The sequence below is a fragment of the Lathyrus oleraceus genome, chromosome 7 (genome assembly GCF_024323335.1).
Source record: "Lathyrus oleraceus cultivar Zhongwan6 chromosome 7, CAAS_Psat_ZW6_1.0, whole genome shotgun sequence".
Lineage (NCBI taxonomy): Eukaryota > Viridiplantae > Streptophyta > Magnoliopsida > Fabales > Fabaceae > Lathyrus > Lathyrus oleraceus.
In genome coordinates this window covers 174,016,406-174,031,326 of record NC_066585.1, presented here as the reverse complement: position 1 = coordinate 174,031,326, position 14,921 = coordinate 174,016,406, and the positions used below count along the sequence as shown (strand labels likewise).

The 14,921-nt window shown below is 38.1% G+C and overlaps 1 protein-coding gene across 1 annotated transcript; it reads left to right on the top strand.

Moving 5' to 3' along the window:
• The first annotated feature begins 11,351 nt into the window (after window positions 1-11,351).
• Window positions 11,352-14,332, top strand: LOC127102700 (uncharacterized). The gene is made up of 3 exons (XM_051040047.1): window positions 11,352-11,471; window positions 13,092-13,740; window positions 14,274-14,332. The coding sequence occupies exons 2-3, from the start codon at window positions 13,095-13,097 to the stop codon at window positions 14,330-14,332; spliced, it is 705 nt and encodes a 234-aa protein (XP_050896004.1). The 5' UTR covers window positions 11,352-11,471; window positions 13,092-13,094.
• The last annotated feature ends 589 nt before the right edge of the window (window positions 14,333-14,921 follow it).

Genomic DNA, 14,921 nt, shown 5'->3' with positions numbered 1-14,921 from the left:
AATCAATTTAAAGATGTCTACTTCAACTTTGATGTTTGTAGTGAAGGCTAACTCAACTTTTATGAGCATCTGATATGAGGATACATTATAGGTCATTTTTGACCTATACCATTGAACAAGTGATTTTTCCAAACTTCAAAAATGCATAACTCTATCATTCTAAATACAAATGCCATGAATTTGGTGACCATTTTGAAGGTATTCGAAAGAGCTACAACTTTTATGAAGACATGTTTCTCATTTGAAGTTCACATAAGAAGTTAAGCAAGGTGGAATATTGAGATATATGACTTGACACTTAGAAATTTTTTCAACCAGTTGAAATTTCCAAACTTCCACCTCCAAATTCACTATGATCCAAGTTCCAAATGAAAAAGTGCTCAACATCAAACTTGTTCCCCTTGATCTAAGCTTTCCAAAGAACCCAAGTTCATGCATTTCGGATGAAGTTTGCTAGGTCTACACATGGCTTTAACAAAGCTGCATCATTGGAGAAAATCAAATGTGCAAAACTCCATATATCATTGCCTTGCCACTCAAGCCTCATTTGAACTTCAGAACAGTTGGATATGGATCAAAATGGATTGCTTCATGGACCTATACACGCCCATGCAAGCTTGTGCATCACATGACCAAATTTAGCAATTTTTCAAGTGTGCAATTATCAATCCCAAATGCTATAAATACAAGGCCTCTGAGCTCATTTCAAAGACCCCTTGCACACCAGCTTTGCCCCCTAATTGAAACCCTCACATTTCAAAGGAAATCCAGAGAATTTTCAACTTGAAAATTGAGTTTGAATCTCACTGTTTGGAGATTCAAGAACTCCAGGATCCATAGCTTTGTACCATTGCTAAACCTCTCCTGCAAGCTTCTCAAGTGTGATCAGATCAAGGTTGAAGCAAGCTACATCATGTTCTGCACAACATTGAAGGTAATTTTCAGAAAACTTCATCTCTTCGATTCTCACTCAATTCTACTCAATTCTCTTGGATCTTTGATTGTCTGAAGTCCTACCAATGCAAGCAAGAAGATTGAGTTGCTTAGAGGTCAAATCGAAACAAATCAGTTGACACACCTCAAAATTCAACTCCTAATATCTTTCCATATATTTGGAGTTAGTTGAAATTGAGGTCAGATTTGTGCTCTACGCCATTTTTTCTTTCAGATCATGTCCTCCTTTTTTATTTTCTTGATGGTGATGAGTGAACCAATCTGGTGGACCTCGCCTGAGAAGGTGACCAGAGGTCCAACGCCGGTGGTGTGCTAGATAGGTTCTGAGCCATTGATCTCTTTTAAAATGTTTTAATCTCATGCGTTGCTTTTGAATACCAAGCCTATGACGCGTTGACTGCAGTGCATCGTGGAACGCGCGTTTGTGTCCACTTGATTTACCACCTCAATTAACGAGGGAGATCAAGTGGCTCACGTTTTTTTAATTTTCTGGTTTTTGTTTTAATTCATTTGATTTTCATTAATTCATACTAATTTTAATATTGATCCAAAAAGTATAAGAGTTTCACCAAAAAATTTTAAATAAATTCCTCTTTCATATTCTGAATTAAATTATTTTTTGGATCATTATTAATATTTTTTATGATTTAATTGACTTTGTGATTATTTTTAATTGTTCAAAAATACTTTTAAGTCTTTAAAAGTTCTGAAATTTTTTCTCCAAGGTCCTTTGACTTTGTTTGACCTATGATAAATCTCATGGCCATTTCTTTGGTGTTTTGATGAGGTTTTAGGAATTTGACAAACCATATTTAATTTAAATGCATTATTTTAGTATTTTTAAATAGAATAAATGCCAAATAATTGTGTTGACCTCTTGTGATGGTTTGTGTAAGTTTGACTTATGTTGTTGGGCCTTGGTCAAGGTTGATTTGACTTTGCTAAGTTAATATCATTGGATTTAGGGGATTGATGGAATGTATATTCCATCTCCCAAAATGAATGAATGATATTAATTTGATAAAAGTACTCCTTTGACCAATTTGAGTTTTGATTCATTCCCCTCCCTCTGAATCTATTTCCCATTCTTTATGCATTCATCTCATTTGGCCTATGATATCTCTAAATCCTAAGGCTAGTTGATTGCAAAAATCAACATAAGTATGGATGAGATTAGGCCACTCCTTTCGTATATTATTTTTGTGTGTGGTTTGTTTCATGAGCATAGTCCATTATACTATGTCTCTAACATGCATTAACACCAAAATTCTATTGCCCGACCTCAAATAGTTGTGACTTCTACATAAGTCCAATTACAATTGCTTAACATAGCGCTAAATTTTTGACACAAAAGGCATAACATTCTAGTTAGTGAGATTGTAAGTCTCCCCTCTTTCATGGTATTGTGTGGAAACTTGGCCTTTTTTCCTTCCTTTGGAAGATGTCTTGGTTCAAGGATCCATGCTTGTGATAAGTGGGTCGAGTGTTCTCTAAAGAATGACTTAAAATGAAAAGCAAAAGCAAAACAATACTAACTTCTAACTCATTAACAACTAACATTTAATTTCAAGTCTTTTATTTCAATGCACTTTAATTTTTACGTTCTATTCATTTGCCAATATCCATACCATTCTAACTATTCATGTTAATATCATTTTCACTTTGTCCACATGGACCATATTGTGTGATATATTTTGTTTGTGTATGTTTTGTTTGTTTGTGTGGTCTTTGACAATTAATGTACAAAATAAGAACAAAAACCCTAAAAAAACTTTTGTGTGGATTGTTGACTTGATCTTGGACAAATTGGACTTAGAACTCAGGCAACATTCCTATGCTAAAGGACTTGGCCAATGCCAACTTTTATGAAACCAAGTGCTTGCAATTTAAAAACTTCATCTGATACATCTTTGAAGATCCCTTTGAGTTCATCTGCAGCATGATCATTATGAAGCTGTTATTTTGAACCTGTGACTTGTGGAATTCATCTGCTACATGGGCTAATTTGAGGAAGATCATGGAGTGTCTAAGCTTGGATGTGGCTATCTTTATTCGATGCCTTGCTTTTCAAGATTGATATAATTGTGCATTATGTGTTGCTTGATTCTAAATGTCCAAGGGAATTTGGATTTTTATATGACATTCTTGTCTATTGGATTGCTACCCATTGGTCAGATCTTTTCAACTCTTAACTTTTAATTTTGTGCATAGGATTAGTCTCTTCATCTCTTCCCAATTTCTTTAATTTCAAAATCTCCCCCTCCTTTTAAAATTCTTCTTTGATTGAACTCATTTTGTTCTAAATTTCGACCACTTTGCAAACTAGAAACTTTGGCCTTATGCCATTGCATTTTTAAACTTCTTTTCTTAATCAAACTTGTAAAGAGATTTAATTATACTTGACTTAAACTTTCAAAAAGCCAAAAAGAACTAATTCATTCAAACCATTTTTAGGCCTTTGTGCCTTTCAAACTTAATTTTTTGATTAAAAGCAATGCATACACTTTGACATTTGTATCACGAACTACGAGGTTTTGATCCCTCATTTTTATGTTGGTATGTAGGCACAAGTCCGAAGGTCTTGTCAAACACAAAAATATAATTAATAAATTCTTTTCTTATCCCCCCATTCTATTTGTTTGTATACATCATTTTGTATAAAATACATATGCACACAAGAAAGGGCTCCCTAGGAGTACCTAGGATACTTTCGGTGCTAACACCTTCCCTCTGTGTAACCAACCCCCTTACCTGAAATCTTTGACATTTTATTAGTTTTGATTTGAAAACTTCTTACTTTTGGGTTTTGTTCGTACTTTTCCATTTTCCCTTGGAAATAATAAAAGCGCGGTGGCGACTCTGGTTTTATTGATATCTAGCTCATCCATAGCTTGATGATCATGAATTTACCGTTACAGAAATTAAGTGGCGACTCTGCTGTGGAGTAGTCTCCAGTGGGTTTAGCCTACTTTTTTGTGTGTATATAATTGTATATATGTGATGTATGTATAATTGTTTGAATGATATAAATGCTTGTTGTGCTTGGTGATCTCTGAGTGGTGAGATAAGTTCTAACCCGAATTTGAGTGCAATTAAGATAGGAGGATGGTATAGTCATGTTCGACTTATGTGGAGTAATCATTAACAAGTTGGCTTGAGATCCATCTGCTCAGTGGAGGCTCTTTTAGATTTGGAAATGTCACACAAGTATTTTTGGTTAGGCATTACTATCTCTAATTTGGGTCCGAGAAGTTGAGGACTGTAGAATATTTACCCCCTCTTGGCCTATTTAGGACTTATTGCGGAAACTGTTCAAGTGTAGACTTGATAACAGTTGTTACGCGATACTACACTCAGACGAGTTTCTCTTGAGAATATTATGGATCGATGAGTCAATCATCTTAACCTGCAATATTCGATAGATGGAATTAAGACTCTGGGAACTTTTTAGAACATGATCTATAGGTTTCTATCCTTAGTTCACTCCTTTGGGATGGTTCTCACCCAGACTCCATGCTCGTGACTTACAACAAACCCTTGATTCTTGGTTGATCCAATCAAGTCTTGTCAATATCAATGGAACTTGGGTGTTGATAAGGTGTAAACCATAATCCACCAAAATGGATGATTGATCTTGACAATGACTTTATTCATCCCTTGACCTTTGTTTGTTTGCCTTGTGTGTGATCCCTTATTTATGATTGTTGCATTCATGTATTCATGTGCATCGTAACATTCATCACATGAAAATTTCAAGGAACTGAGGTATTATTTGCAAATATTTTCAGATCACCATACTTGAAAGAGTTAAGGAAGCTAGCATCTTTTGTGTTAGATCCCTTGGACTTCAAACAACGTCATGGGAAGCTTCTGTCTATCTTGTCTATTGATATGGTTGAAGGACTCTTGAGTGTGTTAGTGCAGTTCTATGATCCTCTCTACCGTTGCTTCACTTTCCCAGATTATCAGCTTGTGCCTACATTGGAGGAGTATTCTCATCTCTTGGGAATACCTTTTTCTAGTAGAGTACCTTTTAGTGGATTGGAGGAGATTCCCCGATCTAATCTCATTGCTGAAGCTCTCCACTTGAAGAAGTTTGAGATAGAGGCCCATTGGATGAAGAAAGGAGGTTTATTTGGATTGCCTTATGATTTCCTCATCAAGGAAGCTACTGCTTTTGCTCAAGCCAGTGGTATGGACTCTTTTGAAGTTATCTTTGTGTTGCTCATCTATGGGTTAACTTTGTTCCCTAACATTGACGGTTTTGTTGATGTTAACGCCATTAGACTTTTCTTGATTGGGAATCCTGTTGTAGGAGAATTACCATCCAAGGCGCAGCGGAATTTAAAAATTTCTCCATTTAGTGATCCTTACGAATGGGCATGATCAGTAATAGAATCGTTACCTCTTGTGGCGATTCAAACCTTTGGTGCAGATCTCTGATAATGATCAAAACCTTTGATACAGATCCACGGGGCGATCACGAACGTTGAACGATGACAACGTCTCTACTCAGTCCACACGAACAGATTCCTTCAATCGCAGTGCTAGCTGTTATGAATGAAGGCTTTGAGTGAGAGAGAGATACGAAATTCCAACTCTTCAGTTGTGTTTTCTGTCTCAGTGAGTTAAAATGCTTCTACCCAAGGGGTTCTATTTATAGAACCACTTGTGTGGGCTTCAAGCCAAAAAGCCCACTTAAGTGCATTTTGGCCCATATCTCATAAAATGCCAAAATCACTTAAGTATTTGGTACCTTACCATATTTCGTATTCTACTTAAGTACACCGTACCTTACGATGTTCCTTAATTATTCTATCTCTCATCAATCCGTCCTTTGTGTGTGACCCTATAGGTTTTCCCGACGTTGGCAATTATATTAAATCACGCATTTAACATAATAAAGAGTGAGCGGTATCTAGCAACACATCACTGCTACCCAAGTCACGAAAATGTCATGTGATCTGACAAAACCTCCTGTGATAATAATTATGTGTATAATTACCCCTTTGCCCTTATGTCTATATTGAACACAAGGTATAGACCGTGTCACCCTTGTCCAGTTCAATATTGGGCCCATAGACATTTATCCTGTTACGCAGGATTGGCAAATTCCATCTAGGACACTCATGTCCCTCAGCATGCTTCGTGGAGTACCCATCAATTGTCTTTATGGTTATCCAGTTATGGACAATGTTGGATCAGCAATAAAGCACTCGACTCTACATCTAGGATCCATAGTGGTTTCAGGTCGAAGAGTGGTATACACTATTATCACCATGAGAATAACTTATGACACTTTGCATAACTTTCTATATAGTATTCTTATAGCGGGTCAATCCGGTATAAATATTACTCCTAATATTCATACCTATGTTTAAGACTTGATAACTCTTTATCCATGATCCATGAGATGTGATCATCAGTCTACAAACATAATAGTCTTAATGCTTTAATGTTATCCCACTTCACACTAAAGCTCGACTACGGATACTTTAAGAATAGTGTCCTTATGTTCAATGTGTTCTCATGATTAAGTCACACTTAATACATTAAACGGACTATCTATTCCAGGGACTTTATTAATCAACCATAATAAAGAAAATGCCTTTAAATAATTCGATACAAGTACCAAAAGTATTGGCCTCTAGGGCTTACACCAACACCTGTGCCTACTTTGTTGGGTGATATGTATTTCTCTTTGCATTTAAGGAATTCTAAAGGTGGAGGAACTATTGTCTGTTGCATTCCTCTTCTGTACAAGTGGTTTATTTCGCACTTGCCTCAGACACCTGCTTTTGTGGAAAACAAACAATGTCTACGGTGGTCTTAGAGACTTATGTCTCTCACTAATGATGATATAGTTTGGTATGATCCTTCTTTGAGCAGTTTGGATATTATTGATAATTGTGGTGAATTCTCTAAATGTGACTCTCATTAGTACACAAGGAGGAATTAAATACAACCCTGCTTTGGCTCGTCATCAACTTAGGTTCCCCTTGAGAGACAAACCTAATAACACTTGGTTAGAAGATCTTTTCTATCAAGAGGGTAAAGATCCCCAACATTTGAAGCAAAAGATTGTGCATGCTTGGCATAATGTGCATAGGGAAGGAAGATCCGAGCTTGGTCCGCGCAATTGTGTAGCTTTGGAAGCTTACACTAATTGGGTGAAGAAGAGAGCTTTGGAGTTGAAGATGCCTTATCCTTGCGAAAGACCTATGTCTATGGTTGTGGTTGAGCCATTAACTCTCCCTAACCAAGATGTAGAGAAGTTGGAAGACGCGCTCACCAAGATGAAGCAAGAGAAGGATATGTGGGAAGAGCGTTTCCGTGCTTTGAGCAAGAAGCATGAAGAGTTACAGTTGGAGTCTAAGGACAAAGATGCACTTATTGAGCTACTTGAAGACCGAGTGACAAAGAGATAGAGAGAGCCGAAGGTTTCGTCTTCTAGCATGCCTCAGCCTTTCGTTGCTTCGAAGAATATTGTTGATCAGCTTGTCCTCGAGAAGACTCAGATGAAGGCTTCTTTTGAGACCGAGATTCGACGCATTCAGAGGAAGTAGGCGCCTACAGCCAGATCTTCTGACATCGTTGTTATGGATCCTTAGGATGACTAGTCTCCTTTTCTCTTGTATTTTTCATTTGGTTTGTGAAATTGTACTCAGTGTAATCCTTCCAATTATATAAATAAAAATAAATTTTTGGTCATATCAAATTGTTGCAATTGTTGTTATATATATATATATATATATATATATATATATATATATATATATATATATATATATATATATATATATATATATATATATATATATATATATATATATTTGCAAATGATATAGTAAGTTCATTGAAAATAAAAATAAAGAAACAAGCATTGCATTTCATGTATCATTTGCATAAGTAGGTTTCTCTTTCTCCAGATGTCTGATTGGTGTTTCTTCTATGCTTCAGCCAAGCTGACTCATTGGTACAACACTAGCGCCAATCATCCGAGAATCATGGAACATTTGGAACAAGAGAACAAATAGTTGAAGGACGAGATCGCTCGACTAACTGCCATGATGGAGTCAGTTTTGGCTGCTCATAGCCAATCTTCTCCAACGCCTGCAACTCCTCCTCCTCAGAGGACTGTTATTTCAGAGGTGGCTACCTCTACCATGCATGTGCTGCTGCTCACTTCGCGCCTGCTATGTCCGTCGGATTCCCGTGGGGAATACCGCCAAACTTCATGCCTGTAGGCTTTGCTCCTACCTTTGCTTCCATGCCGACATCTAGCCCGGTCATGTCTGTGCCACCTCCCGTTGTGCATACCTTACCTCGTGTAGAGGACACCATTTATCATTCCGAGCCATCTGAGGTCCCAAATTTTTATGAGAAAATGGATGAAATGAAGGATCAGTTTCTTGAGTTGTGCAAGGAATTGAAGACTTTGAGAGGTAAGGACTTGTTTGGGAAAAGTGTTGTTGAGTTATGTCTGGTGCCAAATGTGAAGATTCCGGTGAAATTCGAAGTGCCTAACTTTGAAAAGTACAAAGGGAACACATGTCTGCTCAGTCATCTAGTAATGTATGCCCGCAAGATGTCTACCCAAACTGACAACGATCAACTGTTAATCCACTACTTCCAAGACAGGTTGACCGGTGTTGCACTCCGTTGGTATATGGGGTGGGACAGTGCATGCATTCGCACTTTCAACGACTTGGGTGAGGCTTTTGTCAAGAAATATAAATATAATATGGATATGTCGCCTGATAGAGACCAACTGAGGTCTATGTCTCAGAAGTATAAAGAGACATTCAAAGAGTACGCGCAAAGATGGAGAGAATTGGCTGCTCAGATCACTCCTCCTCTAGAGGAGAAAGAGATGACAAAGATCTTTTTGATGACAGTGAGTTCATTTTAATATGAATGTATGATTGCTAGTGCCCCCAGTGACTTTATCGAAATGGTAAACATGGGGATGAGGCTTGAGGAAGGTGTCCGAGAAGGACGTTTGTCAAAAGATGAAGCATTGTCAAGTAAAAGGTATGGCAGTAGCTTTGGGAAGAAGAAGGACAATTAAGCTAATGCAATTTATAATGGGAGGCGGAGGAGGCCTTAGATCAAAAGGAATCAACCACCCCTTCAACACCATCATCAAGTATCCTCAATTATTTCAGTATTCTCAAATAATCAATCAACACCAATTCAACAACAACGTCAACAACAACAACCGCAACGACAAACAAACACTTACAACAACTACAACAATACCAACAATCATCACAAACAAAGTTTCGAGAGGAAGAAGGTCTCTTTCGACCCGATTCCTATGACTTATGCCGAACTATACCCATCTTTGGTTCTCAAGAACCTACTCCAACCAAGAAACCCTCCACAAATTCCAGAACCACTTCCATGGTGGTATATGTAGCACCTCAAATTTGCACCTACCATTTTTTACACTCATTTTCATATTAGGCCATAACATTAACATTGTCCACTGCATAACATTGCATTGTCCTTTGCCCAAGTGCAATTCATCAGACAAAATTAGGTCAAGCTGATCAGGAGATCAGTCAAGCAAGCAAGCAAGTGAATTTCTCAAGGAAGCAAAGCCCTATGATTGGTTCAACATGTTCACATGACCTAGGGATCATTTTGAAGTGGTTCGGCCAAAGATTGGATGTTCAGAAGTCATCGGTCAAGCTGAAGTTCATCTGAAACCCTAGAAAGTCAATTGTGGTCAACTGTGCCTAAATTCATGGATTTGAAGGTGGGAGATGGTTTGAAAGGCTTCATTCATGTCCATACAAGTCTCATTTGACATTTCAAAGATCAAGATTGAAGAATTTGAGGTCAGATGAAAAGTTTCCAAAAATAGTAAGTGACTTGTAATTTCAAACTGCCAAAAATGGAAAGGTCTTCTCCTCAAATTTACATCATCATACAAGCTTCAAATGGAATTTTATCCAACATGAAAGTTGAAGATCTTGCTCTCACCTTTCCAAAAAGTCAAAGAACACTCATTTCTCATTTATGGTTAGCAAGTTGTGATCAAATCATTTTCAAGAAAAGTTGAACTTCAAGGAGGCATAACTCTTGAACCATTTGGCCAATTTGAGTGATTCGTTTTTGAGAAATCTCCATTTGGCATGCACTATCATAATCCATCATCACATTTCATCAAAAATCATCACACAGAAAGTCCATTTTTCAAGTGACTTGAATTTAGAAAAGGAAGAGTTAAAAAAGTGACTTTCAAAATATGCATTTGCCACACTTTCAAGCTTCACATTTGGTCTTAAATCAACATTTGGAGTGTGTTTGGCAAGGTTTTCGTGCACTGTAGCAATCATTCATGCATATGAGGGTGGCTTGGCTAATTTGTACATAAACATGCATTTCACTAATTCACTTCCATTTCAGCTAATTGGGATTAACAAAAATGATTAACAGCTCATATAAATAACTAATCCTAACTGAATTCATCATTAGCATTCATTCATCTCAGATCTAGAAAAAAATCCCAAATTCTCTCAACTTTTCATTTCACTTTTTCTGCAAATTTTCCAAAGAAACTTGTGCTGTTCTTCAAGGATCCATCATTCACAAGCATTGTTGGAGCTTCTGTAAGCAAGAACTCATCCATTTCATGCAGAATCAAGAACTGCACAATTGAGCATCATCAATGGCAGCTTGAATTTAGAGCAAGATCGAGCATAATTGAGCTTCGAGGTTTCTTCCATTCATCAACATAATCAACATAGAGCTTCTGTTTCGTGCTTACAAGCCTTGAAACTCAAGATTCCAGTTCTGCGATTCTTCAAAGGTTGGAATTCGAAACTTTCAATTCATGAAATTAGGCTATGGCTTAGGTAGATCCTCTATTGTAGAGCATGCTGCACTTTGTAGATTTGAATTTCATCAAGTATTGATCGAGATATTGTGAATTGAAGTTTGACGCTCAAATTTTCTTTTGATCGATTTGGATTTGTTAGTGAGAATTAGAGGAAATCATGTTGAGATTATTGTTGTGCTTGAGAAGACGAGTCTGATGATATATAGTTTGTAAATTTTCATGAACATTTGTTCTTGAGTGATTTCTGGTGAAGAACATGATGAAGGCGCTCAAGAACACTTTCCAGATAGTGTTAGATCCTGTTGCCCGTGCTTGCATGCGTTTTGGCTGTTTGTGTAACACCCCGATTAAAATAAGAGAATTATTTAATTGAGTTAATAGTATTTTATTAATTTAATTAAATAAAGTTGAATTATTGGATTATTATTATTATTATTATTATTATAGATATTATTTATTTTAATAATAATTAAATAAATAATATAATTGGAATATGAAGAGTGGAAGGGTAAAAGTGGAATTGGGTAAAAGAGGCCAAAGGAGATAACTGAAGGTTTTCATTTTCACGTATTTTGCCTCAGAGTCAGAAAAGGGAGAAGCGCTGAAGAGAAAGAGAAGGAAGAGGAAAAGACCAAAGATTGCTCAGAGCTTCCTTCAATCCAAAGAGGTAAGGGGTCTGAACCTTATTAAACGATAATATGCGAGCAATTACATGATATAGGATTGGGTCGTTGATAAATTTGGGGAATTTAGGGAGATTGGGAAAGTTGTGGTTTTTGAGGGAAATTGTCCGATCTGTGAGTATGGTGGCGTTATATACATTGTAATCGAAGTATGTTGTGTATGTATGATTGTTAAATGTTGATATTGGGTTGTAGGCTTAGAAGCCGCGCGTCCACTGTTTCTGCGCTTAAAATCTTGTTTATGCACATAACAGCCAAATGACGTTCGCCATTATGCCTTTGGCGCTCGCCATTTGGGCCTTTTTCCAGAATAAGAGCGTTTAACGCTAAATGGCGTTCACCATTAGCCTAACGGCGTTCGCCATATCAGTTTGACAGACAGTTTTCAGAATAAGAGCGTTTAACGCTAAATGGCGTTCACCATTAGCCTAACGGCGTTCGCCATATCAGTTTGACAGACAGTTTTCAGAATAAGAGCGTTTAACGCTAAATGGCGTTCACCATTAGCCTAACGGCGTTCGCCATATCAGTTTGACAGACAGTTTTTCCAGAATAGGAGCGTTTAACGCTAATGGCGTTCACCATTAGCCTAACGGCGTTCGCCATATCAGTTTGACGGACAGCTTTCGCGTTTTAAACTCCCAGATGTGATATCGTTGTAATGTTGTTGTTGTTTTGTTGAGTTGTATGTCATGCTATTAATGATGATGATAACATGACTATATGATGTTGTTGTTGCTATGTTGATTATGATGCATGTTTGATGTGCATGCATTCATGAAAGGCCGATGCCTAGTGATGAACGGACTGAGTTCCAATGATGTTGTTGACTCCGGGCTTGTTGAGAGGCTTGGTTCCTTATGGGGAACTCGGATTCTATGGTGGTGAATCTGGGAGTAGTGATCCTGTAGTGGTCACAAAATGGGTATACCGAGTCGTGTTGAGTCATGCATGGGTGTGTGCATTGCAATTGATGTGTTGTTTTGTTGATATTCATGAGTTTGTTGATTATAATGATGATTGTGATGATCCGTGTTGACATATGTGCAAATTATTCATATTATATTCTGTCGTTATATTATTGTTTAATAATGTAATTCTCACCCCTTCTGCATGTGTTTATGTTCATCTATGATGAGCAATGTGCAGATAATGAGGAGTAGCTTTTGTTGAGGTGAAGAATAAGTGTAGAGTTATTCTACAGAGTCGAGTCAATGCTCTGGTCATGTGACACCGGGGTTATGGGATTCAATAGAGATTATATTATTATTTAAGTTGTGTATGAAGACTAAATTATTGATATGTTTTGTTGAAACATTTTTATAAATCGTTAATTGTGTTGTTGTCCGCTGCGAAGTTTTATTAAAATAAATGAAATATTTTTATGTTGTAAAGTGATGAGTGTTAAGTTGAATGAAATGTAAACTCTTCTACATGTTGTACTCTGATAAATTCTTTAAATATGTCGTTTGGGTAGAAGGGTGTTACATTAGTGGTATCAGAGCATAGTCAGTCCAGTCGAGTCATAATGTGATGTTTTCCCTGTTGGTCGATTAGTGTAAATGACACTGTCGATATTTAACGGTGGTGGTTGTGTTGTGCAGAGTATGGCTGGAGAAAATGACCGTGCGATTGCTGAGGCTTTGGCTGCTATGGCGCAGGCTATGCAGGCGCAACAGAATCCGCCGGTCGACGAGTTTAAGAATTTGGGAAGGTTTCTGAAGAATAACCCTCCTACATTCAAAGGGCGCTATGATCCAGATGGTGCTCAGATTTGGCTGAGGGAAATTGAGAAGATTTTCCGGGTGATGACGTGTACTGAAGCACAGAAGGTGCAGTTTGGTACGCATATGTTATCTGAAGAGGCTGAAAACTGGTGGGATAATACTCGCCAGAGAATTGAAGTACCAGGTGCTGAGATGACTTGGGTAAGGTTCAAGACGGCCTTTCTGGAGAAATATTTTCCTGCTGATGTGCGATGTAAGAAGGAGATGGAATTTCTAGAACTGAAGCAGGGTAACATGTCTGTTGCTGATTACGCTTCGAAGTTTGAGGAGCTGGTGCAGTATTGTCCTCATTATAATGCTGCTGATGCTGAGGAATCCAAGTGTGTCAAGTTTGAGAACGGGTTGCGTCCCGAGATCAAACAAGGTATTGGTTACCAGGAGATTCGTAGGTTTCCTACACTGGTTAATAAGTGCCGGATATTTGATGAAGATAGCAAGGCTAGAACTGCTCATTACAGGAGTCTTAGTGAGAAGAAGAATAAGGATCGTGGTAGTCCTTATGCATCTCCGAATGGTAAGGGTAAGCAGAAAGTGGTAGATGAGAAGAAGCCAAGTGGGGGAGGATCTTCCATAGCTAGTAAATGTTTCAAGTGTGGCGAGCCAGGCCACCGTGCTGATAGCTGTACCAAGAGAGTGCTGAGATGTTTCCGATGCGGTCAGACTGGTCATAGAGTTACTGAATGTAAGGATGCTGGTCCGACGTGTTTTAATTGTGGCGAGAAAGGCCATATCAGTTCGCAGTGCTCGAAACCGAAGAAGGCGGCTACTGCAGCTCATACTACTGGTAGGGTGTTTGCTCTGAGTGGGGCTGAAGCTCCTAAAGAAGATAATCTGATTAAAGGTACTTGCTTGATTAATAATGTTGAATTGCTTGCTATTGTTGACACTGGTGCTACTCATTCGTTCATTTCGTATGAGTGTGCGACCAGGATTGGTGTGATTATGTCGTCCCTAGGCGGAAGTATGGTGATAGATACTCCTGCTAATGGTTCTGTGAAGACTTCTGTTGTTTGTCGAGGTTGTCATCTGACGATCTTCGAGAGAGAGTTCGTGGTTGATTTGGTGTGCTTACCCTTGCACCAAATTGATATTATTCTGGGAATGAATTGGCTAGGATTCTATGGCGTGTTCATCGACTGCTATAGGAAGACGGTGCGGTTCTCTGAAGTTGGTGAGAATGATGAGGCAAGATTTCTATCTGCTAGGCAGATAGGGGATTTTGTGAAAGATGAAGCTCAGGTATTCGCTTTATTTGCGTCTCTACAAGCGGATAAGAAAGTAGTGAGTGTAGATTTGCCTGTTGTCTGTGAATTTCAGGATGTGTTTCCGGAGGATGTAAGTGATTTACCTCCAGAACGTGAAGTCGAATTTGCCATTGACTTAGTACCAGGTACGAGTCCAGTGTCGATGTCTCCTTATAGAATGTCGGCAACTGAATTAGTTGAACTGAAGAAGCAACTTGAAGAATTGCTTGAGAAGAAGTTTGTGCGTCCAAGTGTTTCTCCTTGGGGTGCACCAGTATTGTTAGTGAAGAAGAAAGAAGGTACGATGAGGTTGTGTGTCGATTATCGGCAGTTGAATAAGGTGACTATCAAGAATCGGTATCCATTGCCGAGGATTGATGATTTGATGGACCAGTTGGTTGGA

Bases quoted from the DNA above. Each gene is read 5' to 3' on its own strand.
- LOC127102700 (XM_051040047.1), top strand. From the start codon at position 13,095: ATGGCTGGAGAAAATGACCGTGCGATTGCTGAGGCTTTGGCTGCTATG. The intron at 13,741-14,273 runs GTGAGAAGAAGA...GGTTCTGTGAAG, and splicing joins TGCTCATTACAGGAGTCTTA to ACTTCTGTTGTTTGTCGAGG.